The sequence below is a fragment of the Equus asinus genome, chromosome 14 (genome assembly GCF_041296235.1).
Source record: "Equus asinus isolate D_3611 breed Donkey chromosome 14, EquAss-T2T_v2, whole genome shotgun sequence".
Taxonomy (NCBI): Eukaryota; Metazoa; Chordata; class Mammalia; order Perissodactyla; family Equidae; genus Equus; species Equus asinus.
This window is the reverse complement of record NC_091803.1, coordinates 39,905,268-39,919,099: the sequence shown is the minus strand read 5'-3', so window position 1 is coordinate 39,919,099 and position 13,832 is coordinate 39,905,268. Positions and strand designations below refer to the sequence as shown.

The window sequence follows — 13,832 nt, the reverse complement described above, 5'->3', positions numbered from 1 at the left end:
TTCGTCCCTCCGGGCTCGGCCTCTGTCTTCGGCCGGCCTTTCCTCCGGGTCTGTGTCTCTGTGTCCTCTCCTCTCCTTAGAGGAACAGCAGTTCTTAGGGCGCCCCCTACTCCAGTATGATCTCATCTCAGCTAACTACATCTGCAAAGAGCCTTTTTCCAAATAAAGTCACCTTCTGGGCTTCCAGGTGGACATGAATATGAGGGGGACACAGGACACTATTTGGTCTAGTACACAGCTGAGTCCCTGAGGTGATTACTGTGCCCTTCTTCCTCAGCAGGCCCTGAACTGTAATTTTGTTCCTTTCCAAGCTCGAGGGAATTCTGGACGCTCTGCTCACCTTCTCCTCAGGGAAGCCTGTAGCTGGAAAGAGCCTCAGGGGCGAACTAAGGCTCTGAGGGTAGGACCCCTGTCTGTGGAACTCCCTTCTCTCTGGGTCCGACTTCCTCAGATCTTTCCCACCTTTGCAGAGCTCCTGGGCCTTCAGTTTGTTTTAATTAAAAAATTGTCTGCTTTTTTTAGTTGCTCTTGTTTTTGTGGGAGAGTTGTCTGGTCCAGGCTAATCTCCCAGAGCTGAAAGTGGCCCCTTGAAGTGACACTTGAGCGTGGCCCTTTTCCTGTTGCCAGATGTGCCACCTTTGTGTGGGACCATCCTCAGTTACTTTTCCACTTTTCTCCTCCCCAAGATAGACCATCGCCTGGAAAGGGGGTTTGCAAGTTCTGGGATGATTTTAATCAGTGCCTGCAAGCCTCTCCCGTGCCCTAGCTTACTGTCAAGTGTTTTTGTTTTTGGCCTCGCATTCAGGTTTCTTGTTTTTGCCTCGGTGAGTTTTTACCCAGACATCCCTGACTTGAGCAGTGTTGGTGAGGTGGACATGATTACGAGCAGTTATGCCGCCAACTCAGCTTTGCCTTGAGAAGCATTGTTGGCGCGCGTGGGAAGCAGTGTCCATCCCAAACTCGATCCCCTCAAGTAGATCATCCAGATAGATTACGCAGGACCCAGAGAGGCTCGGGACGAGGTCACCCGCGTGTCTCCTTCAGGATTCAGACCCCAGAAGTGAGAGTCGGCTGTGTCTGGTGGAGCCATTTTCTCTTACTCTGACAAGTGACAGGGTTTGTCTGCGTGAGTGATTGATCTGGGGGTGAGATGGGAGTCTGCATGGGCAGAGTCTGGTCCTGCAGTTTGGTTAACTTTCCCTTCCAGCCGTGCAGGGTAGCACGAATAATTACAGCGGGCGTTGCTTGCTCCCCACCCAGCAGTTCTGTCTCTTCTTTCTCGCTAATAGAACTCGGATTTTCTTCAGAAATTGGGTGGCCACGAGCTTCAGGCCTCATGCCAGCCCCAGGGGGAGTGAATCTGGATCAGATCAGGCCAGCTGTAATAATTCTCAGCCTGTAGTAGTTGGTTTAGGTAGAGGCATGGGACACGGTTCTGACCAAAGGGAAGGAAGGAGAAGTCCGCTGAGGGGCTTCTGAGAAAGTTCCTTGCTGTTTAAATGGAGACTCAAGAGAAGGCTTATTTTATGGCCTTGGGTTGTTGCATGAGACGGTGATGTTTGGAGCTGTGGCAATGATCTTGTGACCATGAAGGGGGACAAATCTGGGGACAAAAGCCAGTACACCATGGATGGCAGCTCAGAAAGATGGAAAGTACCTGGATCCTTGATGATGTCACTGAGCTACTGAATTAACCAACTCTGAACCTGTCCTTCCTCTGGACTTAATGTTACATGAGATAATAAATTCCCTAATGCTTTAAGCCATTTTGAGTTGGATCTCCTTTTACTTGCATCCGAAAACATCCTAACTAAAACCATAGAGAAAAGCAAGGCAACTTAAAGAAAAGGTCGAAGACCTGTGCTCCAGAAATGGGAGGAAAAATGTGATTAGCACATTAATCTTGGAAATGACACCTGGATATTTTCTGCTCTTTCTGTTTAATTGGCTGACCACAGGCCTGGCTTTATTTGTTGCTAGTGACTCGTATCGTGCAGCTGCTGTGACCCAGGGGGTTTCTTAGACCCTTCATGATCATTATCCCATTTCGTTCCTGAGGTGGTGATGCATAGTGAACTAGAGCATCCCCATTTTACAGATGAAGAAAATAAGGCCCAGAGAAATATAATACTTTGCTTACTGTTCCAGAGCTAAGCGGCAGAGCTGGGATTTCTTCTCAGGTCTGCATGATTGTGATTCTGAAGCTTTTGATTTTATTCATAATGGCCTATTGTTTCCAGAAAGAGGGCTCTCTGAAAGATCGTGATCCCCCCAATTTGATCATGAGTAAGTTAAGCAGCCATTATTAAGTAAGCTATGATCACTCAGAGCAGAGGTCAGCAAACTATGTCCCACCACCTACTTTTTAAATAAAGTTTTATTGGAACGCCGCCACATCTATCTATCTATCTACTGTCTATGGCTGCTTTTAGGCAGAGTTGGGACTGAGACCATCTGGCCTGTAAGGTCTAAAGTGTTTACTACTTGGCACTTTACAGATAAAGTTTGCCAACTGCTGCCTTAGAGAACAAAGGACGGGGATTCCACTTTGCCTTATTGTCACACCATATTCAGGTGTCTGTTGTCTGTATAATCCACTAGATGGCAAGCTTGGGGAGGGCAGGGCACCATGTCTGTTTTCCTTCCTCTTGACTTCCCAGTGCCTAGCACAGTGTCTGGAAATATGTAAGTTCTTCAATAAAAATAGGTTCAACAAATACATATTGGCTGGAAGGAAGGGCCTTATTCAATGTGCATAGTAGTGTATATCAGGATTCCTGAGGTACCTTATACCAGGACCACTCCAGAGGGCTACAAAGGAAGTGATTAATTTTTGAGGAAAAGAGCAAAAATTAATTTTTAAATTAAATAAAAATCAAGTGACTGAGAGCTCTGCATTGTCTTGGAATTAGTAGATTTTGCAGCCATTGGAAGCCCAAGTAGCCAATGCAGAAGGCATTGTGGAAAAATGAATTATTTTCCATTCTACTGGAGAAATTTGAAGACACCACTGCAGTTAGTGGCTGTCCTGGTCCATTTGGGCTGCTATAACAAAATACCACCGACTGAGTGGCTTATAAACCACAGACATTTATTTCTCACGGTTCTCGAGGCTGGAAAGTGCAAGATCAAGATGCCTGCACGGTTGGGTAGGGCCCTGTTCCTGGTTCACAGCCGGTGCCTCCTTGCTGCATCCTCACATGGTAGAGAGAGCAAGGGATCCCTCTGGAGCCTCTTTTGTAAATAGGACACTAGTCTCATTCAGGAGGGCTCTACGTCATGACCTACAGGTCCTCCCAAGGCCCCACTTCCTAATACCATCATCTTTGGGGGTTTGGATTTCAACAAGTGAATTGTGGGGGGACACATGAGACCATAGCAGTGGCATTTCGTGGCATAACCTTGGAATTTGATGTTCTTGTTAATCATCAGTATATCATCATTAGGTTATGTGTTGGCAGTCTATTACAAGGTGGTAGGCTTGTTTCAGAACATACCAGAGACACACTTGCTGTTATTGAGCTGCATGTCCTGTAAAATTTAAGTTTAGTCTTCCTTATCTGTTCAGCAGCCTTTGGCACCAAGGACTCTCTGCCCTTGAAACACTGTCGTCCCCTCTCTTCTGCAAGGCCGCAACCTCCTGGCATACTTTCTACTTCTTGGCTTATCCGTCTTGGCATATCACTTCTACACCCTCAAATGTTAGATATTATGCATCCTCAGATTCTGTTGTTGACTGTTTCTGCACGTGCTGTCTGAATTCCTTGGTGGAAATTGCTATCTGTGTGTTGGTTACTCTGTTATACCTCCAGCAGACCACTCCCTTGAGCTCTGTCTTTCTCAGTGTCTCTATTTGGGTGTACCACAGGCTTGTCAAAGTCTCCGAGACTGAGTCCTCAACCCCCTCCCCATGTTTGCTCCTGTGTTCTTGCTTAGTGAATGGCTCTGCCCTTCACCCAGGCCTCCTGGAGAGCACTCAGGCTTCCTCCCAGCCTCCTCCTCCTCCTTTCCCTCTGCCCCTAAACCAGTCCTTCCCAAAGCCCTGTGTTTTCTGTTTCTCACATGGTCCCCTAATCCACTCACATTTCCTCCATCCTTAATGAATTTCTTCTCTCTCCCCAATTATGTCTTTCTGCCTCCAGTCTTGATCAGCTCTAATCCACTCTGCACATTATAGCCAGAGGGGTCTTACATGACCAACCTGCTCCCCACCTGCACCCCCTACTTAAAGCTCTCTCATGGTCCTCTGAGTTGGGACAGAGGACACACTCCTTGACATGGCTTCCAAGATCTGTCTCCTTCCAGCTTTGTCTGTCTCTGCCCTTCCTGTAAACAATACCACACACTCAGGGCTCATATGCAGCCAACAGGTAAGACGTTGCACCACTTCTATCCAGCTGATAAAAAACCCACGACCTGAGCCCCACAAGTGCCCCTGCTGCCACAGCCCCTGCCTGGGGACCCCTGGGACCTCCCCACAGTTCAGCAACCACAGCGCTGATGCTAGACTCTCTGGGGTCTTCAGTGCCACTGTGTTTTCATTGCTCAATACCTCTGACCAGTTTAGATGGCTAAATCATAAATTTTGAACAGCACTGCTGGTTTCTACAGTCCTAAAACTCTTCGAGTCTGGAAGTATTCTTCTTTCTCTTCCATTGTCTGCTTTCCTCCCCAACCGTCACTGAAATGTCAACTGCTCAAACTTCTATTTTCTCTCTCTTTTTAGAATTGTGGTAAAATATTCGTAACATAAAAATGATAATTTTAACCACTTTAAAGTGTACTGTTCTGAAGCATTAACTACATTCACATTGTATAACCATCACACCATCCATCTCCAGAACCTTTTCACCTTCACATATTGCAATTCTATCCTCATTAAACAATAACCCCCCCATTTCCGCTTCCCACCAACCCCCTGGCACCATTCTACTTTGTGTCTCTATGAATTTGACTACTTTAGGTACTTCGTATAAGTTGAGTCATACAATATTTATCCTTTTCTGTCTAACTTATTTCATTATCATAATGTCTTCTAGGGTTGTGCGTGTGTAGCGTGTGTCAGAATTTCCTTCCTTTTTAAGGCTGAATAGTATTTCATTGTATATGTGTACCACACTTTGTTTATCCACTCATCTGTTTATGGAACTCCGGGTTGCTTCCTCTTATTGACTGTTATGAATAGTGCTGTCACGAACGTGGACGTACAAAGAACTGTTCAAGTTCCTGCTTTTAGTTCTTTTGGGTGTGTATCCAGAAGTGGAATTGTTGGATCATATGGTGATTGTTTAAGTTTTTGAAGATGCACCATACTGTTTTCCATACTGGCTGCTCCCTTGTACATTCCCACCAGCAATGCACAAGAATTCCAATTTCTCCACATCCTCACCAACACTTGCTTTTTTTTGTGTGTTTTTGATAATAGCCATTCAAATGGGTGTGAAGTGGTATCTCATTGTGTGGTTTTGATCTATTCTTTCTTGAAGTTTTAGGTTTCTCTCAAAAAGTCGTTCCTGAGCGCCCCACTCAGTTCAGCTGGCCTGTGCCCCTCCTGTAGGAGCCCATTCTGTAGTCCTGAGTCCTTCTCTCATCAAGCTTATATATGGCGCTGCCTGTTTTCTTGACTGTCTGTCTCGATGGTCAAGGACTGGGTCCATCCTTGGTCATCCTTGTAGCTCCAGTGTATTGCCAGATGCTTGGCCACCAAAAAACTACATTCAGAAGAATGACTCGAGGACTCAGACTTGAGGACATGCCGCCCATTCTCCTGGGAAGTGAAACCCACCCTCTGCTGTCTGTACATCTTCACAGTCAGTTGAGAGCAGATGGTAGGAGTATACCCCCAACTGTAAAATTAGAGAAGCCAACTTCCCTGGTCCTCAGTGGGGATTTTTGAAAATGGTTGATTGCATTTAACTCAAAGCAGGATTTGTATTTTGCTTCACTGGGTCACCTTGGGTCACACTTTCATTTCTGCAGAAAATTAATTTTGGAGGAAGCTGCATGTGCCAGGAGAAGCCTGGGCCTTTTGATTGTGAGGGGAAGTCCGCTCCCCTACCCTCTCATCCCTGCAATGTTTTCGGTTCCCTCTTTGTGTGTGTCTCTCGTATTCACGAGCTTGAAATCAGCTACTTGTGGTGAAAGAGACCTTGGAAGGATGGCTGCGGAAGGTGTAAAGAAATTACTGAGCTCTGTCCAGGGGTGGTGATAAAAATGTCTAACAGCTGGTAGGGAACTGCTGCCCTCAGGGAGGGAGCCGGAGCTGGAGTGCCGTCTCCTACTGGCAAGGTGTTAACTTGTGAGTCTTTAGATTATTGGGATGTCCGTAGGGTCCTGGGAGGGTCCTTGACAGCTGAGGTGGCTGAGGGCTTAGGCCAATGGCTGTTTACTAAGGGGCACGAAACTGTCCCAGCATGTTAAGATCTGGTATAGCTGGACCAGTGCCTCTTGGCCAAAGGTGACCCCTGCTGTTTCAAAGGCATTTGATCCTGATGTCTTGTAAATTAAGACTCAGATTTGGCCTCAGAGTTGTCAGTTTTTAGTCCATTATTATTGGCCTGTTGGTTCCATGGGTCCTTTGCTTTGCTCCTGTTAACATGAAAATGGCTCTTCAGCAGAGGGTGGGGTGCACCCCTAAAAGGAAACAAGATCCAAGCTTTAGAAGTCCCTGTTTCTTTGGTGCTAGAGAAGGTCCCCACTTTTCAGTAAAGGAGGCGCTGTAGAGTCTTGTATAATGTGGGTGAATGCCAAGGGTGCTATGCAGAGGTGTTCAAGCTCGGGACTCAGATGCTCAGGGGCCAGACAGGTGACAGAAATGAGTGAATCAGGCAGTGAAAGGTGTCCGGGAGTAGGAAGCTGTGAGTCCCTTGGCCACTGCAGAGCAGGCTGGGAAGTATAGTGTGTGGGGGTTCAGGAAGAAGAGAGGAATCGATTTTGAGGAGCAGCTAGCTGTCTGCCCTGGGTGGAGGTTTGACTCTTCTGTGTAGAGGGGTCAGACAGCCTCTTTACGGGGACAGTTGGATAGGGACCTAAAGAAATGAGGGAATTAGCTTAGATACTGGGGGAGGAATTCCAGCTGGTTCAGCAAGTTTAAAGTGTGTACCAGTCACTTGCCTTTTTGCTCTCCAAGTTATTCTCTGCCCTTCCCGTGAAAACTCTATTTCCCAGGCTCCTTTGCCCATCCTCTTCCCGCTTGGTTTGGCCCTGGGAGGTGGTGATGAGTTGGGAAGGTGGAGGAAGAAGGCAGCTAGAGTATTTCTTCCTCTCAGCCCTGCTTTCCATGGTGTTTCCAGCAGCAGCAGTGGTCCACGGAGGTCCCACGTGGTCTGCTGGTTAGGCCTTTGTCTCCTCATCCCACATTGCTCCTTGGTGCTTCTGCCACAGCCCAGCTGTTGCCCGGGAGCCCTGGTAACACCACCTCTTCCTTTTGTTCCTCTGGTTCTAGGGATGGGTTGGTTTTCTGACATCGGTAATCTCTAGGTTGCTTCATTATCTCCTATTCAGCTTGTTAGAGATTTTTCCAGAATCTTGGTCACAGATGTCCTGTATTAAATTCCTTCGGTGGACTCCCTGGTGTGGTTTCTGTTTGCATGGCTGAGTAGGCCCTGGGGACCAGGTGGTTGGAGCAGGGGAGGGGCAGGGACAGTGGGACAAGGTGAAACAGAGAGGGGTGGAGGAGCTAGGGAAGCAGCAAACTGAGCTGCCTTTTCTGGCTTTATTTTTGTGATCTCCATCCACCCCATCAAGATAATTTCTGTTTGGTCTGTGGAGTCAGTAGGAATGTTTAGTTTTTAAATTTAAACCTATTGAAATCTTCAAAAGTAATCCAGTATCTCAGATTATTGTGCCTTTATCCATTCTTTAAAAATGTATCAAATTTTGAATTATGTGCTTTCAAATGGTTAAGATGGTGAATTTTAAGTGAATTTTACCACAATTAAAAAAAAAGTGGCTAAGTTACCATTAATTGCCAAGTTTAAGTTTTTTCTAACTGCAAAGGAGTTTAAGAACTAACTAAAATGGAATTTAATAGCAGAGTTAATTTCAGTTGCAGTGAAATAAAGGCAATTCTAACTCAGAAGGTATCAATGCAAAATGGTGCAGCTGCTGTGGAAAATAGTTTGCTGGTTTCTCAAACAGTTAAGCAGAATTACCATGTGATACAGCACTTCCACTTCTAGATAGATACCTAAAAGAATTGAAAGTGGGCACTCAAACAGGTGCTTGTACATCCATGTTCATAGCAGCATTATTCACAAGAGCCAAAAGGTGGAAGCAACCTAAATGTCCATCATCAGATGAATGGATACACAAAATGTGGTGTGTACATAGAATGGAGTATTATTAAACCCTAAAAAGAAATGAAGTACTGATGCATACTCTAACACAGATGAACCTCGAAAACCTTATGCTAAGTGAAAGTAGTCAGACACAAAGGGACACATATTATATTATTCCACTTATATACAGTATCTAGAATAGTCAAATTCACAGAGACAGAAGACAGAAAGTAGAATAGAGGTTACCAAGGGCTGAGGGGAGGGGAAAATGGGAGAGTTATTGTTTAATGGCTATGGAGTTTCTATTTGGGAAGATGAGAAAATTCTGGAAATGGATAGTGGTGATAGTCGCACAACATTGTGAATGTACTTAATGCCACTGAATTATACACTTAAAAATGGTTAAAATGGTGAATTCTATTATGCATATTTTACCACAATTTAAGAAAAGCAAAAAGTATCAAGTTTACATACTTAGTACAAGTCATTATTATGTACGGTTCATGTTTAAACCACAGTCACTGGGTTCTAATTCCAGGCAGCAGTTTTGTGGCCGGTTGGAAAATGGCCGAGTGACAAAGCTACAGCCCCTTATTGGAAACTCGGCTTTGCCAGTCCCCTTGTGTCTTGTCGTTGGGCTCATCCACACTGGGATGTGACTGGGATCTCGGAGCACCTGTGCCTGCCCAGGGCTCAGGCTGGAGTATGGGAACACTTGGTCTGCCTTTTGTTCCTGGAACGCTTGATACCATGTACGGCTGATTCTGTTTCCTACTTAAAACCCATTTGTCTTTTCTTCTTTGGTTGATAGAACCCTGCTTGTGCTTGGGGTTGTGGGATAGCCTTCTCTAGGTAACGGATCATGAGTGATTAAGCCAGTCTTGACATCCTGTTCTCCACTCCCTTGCGGTTTTCTGGGATTACTTATCATTGCCTGAAAAAAGGAGTGATAGAACTGGCTTTATCTTGTTCTCTTTCTTCCTGCTCCGCTTGTGGATGTGATTCCCAGGTGGTGACAATCCCAAGACAGTGAGGTGAAGGTCAAGAGATTGGAGATCTGCCTGTGACAGAGCCTTTGAACCAGCTGTCTACCTCTAGGACTAGTTATGAGAGAAAAAGAAGTCTTTCTTTGTTTACAAGGAGCCTAGCTTCTTGTGGTTGGGTTTTTTGTTTCTTGTTAAGCAATGTTTTTTTTGTTTATTTTTGAGTGATGCATTCGCCCCTTTAATGCACGCAGGCATTGCTCAGTGCCTGGCGTGTTGTCAGGCCTCTGTAAATGATTGTCACATGACTGAAGAACATACCTTATCTCACTGTGTTAGGCTTCTTCTTGTTGCAAGTGAAGCAAGCTGCTTAGACAGATGTAAGTGAAAAAGGGCAGTTATTGACACAAGGAACTAAGAAATCTGAGGGTGGAGCTGGATTCAGGGGCTCAGTATCCCCCACATCTGTCTCTTTCTCAGCCCTGCTTCTCTCAGGGCTGGCGTCTTTCCCAGGTGGGCTCGCTCTGCATGATAGGGGGGAAAAATGGCCCCACGTGGTTCTAGATTTGCACGATTATTAGAACTCCTACTTCTAGAACAATGGTCAGCAAATTTCTTCCTTCAGGGATCAGAGAGTAAGTATTTTAGGCTTTGTGGCCCATAGGTCACAGCTCTGTTGTTGCTGTAGCAGGAAAGCAGCCCCAGACACATAGACAATGGGCATGTCTGTGTTCCAATAAAACTTTACTTACAAAAACAGGTGGTGGCTGAATTTGGCCCTCGGGCCGTTGTTTGCTGACTTCAGTCCTCGAAGGAGACAAGGCCTGTCTTCTAGTGGTTCAGGTAGAAGTTGTGGGGTGGGACCTGTGGTCCAGGGCTGGGACTAGGCTGAGCCAGTGAGCACTCACTTCAGCCACAGAATTTAAGGGGGTGCCGAAAAACCCCCTCGGCAGTCAAGATAATTAAAAAAAATCAAAGTATGTGTGGAAAACAATTCGTGATTCACAAAATATCAAACAGTGCCAGCATGAGGGTGGGGTGTGTGAGGCGAGTCGAGGCACATGCCCTGCTGTCACCAGGTGATTGCCCAGCCTGGGTTACCTGCCCAGCCCGTGGGAGGGAGAGGTCGGCAGTGCTGAAGGCAACTTCACAGGGAACCAAATGGAACATGGTTGTTCCCCTAGGAAAGAGGGGTGCTGCGACTAGAAAAAAGGGGAAGGGATGTTGTTTGCTTGCCTTCGTGCCTGGGCACCAAGCACTTCACATGTGTGCTTTATTTTCTCATTTTTTTCCTTCATAGCAAAGCTTAAAGGCCGGTACTGTTAGCCCCATTTTACAGATGAAGAAAATGAAGGACAAGATAAGTTGCCCAAGGTCACACAATGTCTGAACCAGAATTCGAGCCAAGGTTTGGATTCTCCTTGGCCTCCAAAGTATGAATTCTTGGCACCGATTAAAGTTGAAGCCTGTTGGAAATTTAGCCACAGGCCCTGTGCTGTTAGTCATCCTCATTAACAAGGCGCCCAGGTAGCTCCCCCAACACCCTCCTCCTGGCTCCTGTTCTTGTTGGCAGATGGCTTTCAGGAATTTGGAGAACCAGAAGCCCTTGCCCACTTTTGGAATTAGCCCCTCGTTTCAAAGCAATAAGAGATTGGTGTATATTCCCAAATTAAATTATGGACACTGCAAGCGTTAAGTGGCAGGTGAGCTGCACTTTAAATAGACCACATTAATTCTGGCAGTGGAAGCAGAGCCCTACTGGGATAATTCTTATCATCCTCAGCATCGCTCTGGCAAGCTTTAGAAGGATTCTGTAGCAGTAAGCAATTTGTGAAATTGAAAGGTGAAAACACGCCTTAAGGTGTTTCACGTGTATTCAAGGTGAGAGGGAGGTGACTGCAGCTTCCAAGAAAGACAGGATGCAGCTGAGGGTCGCTTGATTTGAACTGTGATGGATGTACAGATGGTTGTCTGGTGTGTTTCAAAACAAGTTATTGGCCGGCCTGCTGGCCCAGGGTATCACTCTCACCAAATTCTCCGTTCTGGTTTCTGAGCGAGGCTGCGAGTGGAAAGAAGGCTGTTGTGCACTCGTGTGGTTTGGGCTGACCTAATGAGTTTTGGAAGGGGATTAGTCTGGCATTTAGGGATTGAGACAGAAGGTATTCCTGAGTAAACTGCCCTGTTGCTGGTTTTTCCAGTCATTCTTGAGACATTTATTTGAAATGATCCCAGAGGTCAGCTTGATCCACAAATACGTACACACACTCATACGTACATATACATTTAAATGCTGTTAACAGAAAAAGGAAAAGAGGAAATAACAAATGCTCTCATATGAGAAGGTAATTATTAAGCAAACTGGTTGGCCATCATGGGCTGGGCGTCATGCTCAGCACTTTTCCTCCGTTTTCTGCAGTTACCCCAATAACCCTGGGTGATTCTGCACTTTGGGGATTATTTTAAGGGAGGGGGATGTGAAGCTTAGCACGGCTGAGTGACCTGCCCAGGGTCATTCTGTTGAGTGATCCCTTCACTGCCCACTGGACTGGAAGCTCGGTGGGGGTGAGCCCTTCCTGTCTCTACCTGGTATCCCATGGCCTTGCCCAGTTCATGGCTTCCAGTAAGAATGCGGTCGATGCTGGTTGAGCTGAACAGAAATATTTGAGTGAGCTTATTAACCTGGTGTCCGTTTTACGGAGGTGGGTATATGTGCATCCTCTGGAAGGGTAGGTTTGAAGATCTTGTCACATTCTCAGAGGGGCCTGTGAGCCTGTTTAGCTCCTGGAGTAGAATCCCCGTCTGGCAGCAGAGACTCAGCATTTTCTCTCTTGGGATCTGAAGCAGTCGTGAGCATGATCATTTTGAAGAAGGTAGAGCCCGCCCTCACTTCTCAAGGCAGTGTGGTTTAGTGGTTTGCAGTTAGAAATTTTCAAGATCCCCTTCTGCTGTACCGCGTGCTAACTGTGTATCACTGGGTGAGTTATGCCACTCGTCCAGGCCTCGGACCTTGTCTTGACATGGAGGTGGCCGTGGTCGTTGAGCAGACTGCGGTCAGATGTAAAGTGTTCAATGCAATGGCTGGTACGTGGTTGGCAGCGTGAAGAAGTTTTGATGTGCCAATGTTAAGTGAAGAAATTGATCACAAAATTAGGTATGCACTGAAATTATAACTATGAAAGTTCTAGGTGTGTGTGGATAAGAAAGGTGGGATGTGAGGAGATACGTTGACTATTCTATGGATAAAAACACTCTTTCTTAGCTTTCCCTTAAAATCTTAAATCTGTTCCTCTTAGACCTAGTAATTCAGCATATGGAGATCTCTCCTGAGGAACTGGAAATGAGGACAATTACGTACAAGGATGTTCCTTACTGTATATAGGGAAAATTGCCAATATATCATGTTTCCAGCAGTAGAGAAATAGTTAAATTATGTTTAACTGGGAAGCCATCAAAAGTCGTGTTTTCCAAAGATCTTTAAATGTTATAGGAAAATTTTCATGATCTAGACAAGAAAAGAAACAAACCAGGATACAATATTTTATATATATATGTTATGTGTGTATATGTATATATGTGTATATGTGTATACATATATCACGTATCATATACAATATGATGTCATGTTAGTTTCTTATAGCTGCTGTAACAAATTACCACCAACTTGGTGTCTTAAAATAACACAAATTTACTTTCTTACAGTTATGGAGGGCAGAGGTCCAAAGTCAGTTTCACTGGACTTAAGTCAAGATGATGGCGGGCTGATTCCTTCTGGAGGCTCCAGGGCAGGACCTATTCCTTGCCTCTTCCAGCTTCTGGTGGCTCCTAGCATTCCTTGGCTGTGCCACATCACTCCAGTCTCGGTTTCTGCTTCCCTGGTCACGTCGCCTTCTCCTCCTCTGCGTCAGATCGCCCTCTTTGGGCCCACCGAGACTACCCAGGATAATCTCCCCATCTCATGACCCTTGACTTAATCACATCTGCACAGTCCCTTTTGCCGTATGATTAGGATATGGTTATCTTTGGGGGTCATAATTCAGCCTATCACAGATGTCAATTTTGTGTAAAAAGAAAAGTATAGGAAAAAAGACTGGAAGAAAGTCCTTGAAAATGTTTGGAGTGGTCATCATTTCTGGATGGTAGATTTGGGGGTCATCTTTATTTTTGGTATGCTACTCTCCTGTGTTTTCCTTTTCTGTGCTAAGGAAGTAACCGTTTTACGTTCCTCAAATAATGCCCAGGGGGCGTTCCTCTAAACATGATGAGCGTCCCGGCCGAGTTCCGAGGCGCCCGTGCGCTCTCTCCGCAGAGCCCGTGTTCTGGTTCTACGTGAAGGAGGTCCTCAACAAGCACGAGCTGCAGCGCTTCTACTCCCTGCGCCACATCGCCTCCGACGTGGGCCGCGGCCGCGCCTGGCTGCGCTGCGCCCTCAACGAGCACTCCTTGGAGCGCTACCTGCACATGCTCCTGGCCGACCGCAGCCGGCTCAGGTACCGCGAGCGGGTGTGGGAGGGGGTGCGGCGAGTGGCTAAACTCACGGCGTCTGGATTCAGGCTGCCTGGATTCGCATCCC

General features: G+C 46.1%; 1 protein-coding gene across 18 annotated transcripts in view; it reads left to right on the top strand.

Annotated features, from left to right (window-relative positions):
• The window catches only part of SNX29 (sorting nexin 29), a 577,711-nt gene that overhangs the window by 45,704 nt on the left and 518,175 nt on the right, over positions 1-13,832 (top strand). For 17 of the 18 annotated variants that reach the window (XR_006513608.2, XR_011494296.1, XM_070484912.1 and 14 more), the window contains one exon: positions 13,569-13,749. The exons of the other annotated variant lie outside the window; for it this stretch is intronic. Coding sequence is in view for 15 of the 17 variants with exons in the window: in XM_070484912.1 (XP_070341013.1) it covers positions 13,569-13,749 (181 nt within the window). In the remaining 2 variants the exon portion in view is untranslated. The remainder of the gene's footprint in view (positions 1-13,568; positions 13,750-13,832) is intronic. 18 annotated transcript variants of the gene reach the window in all.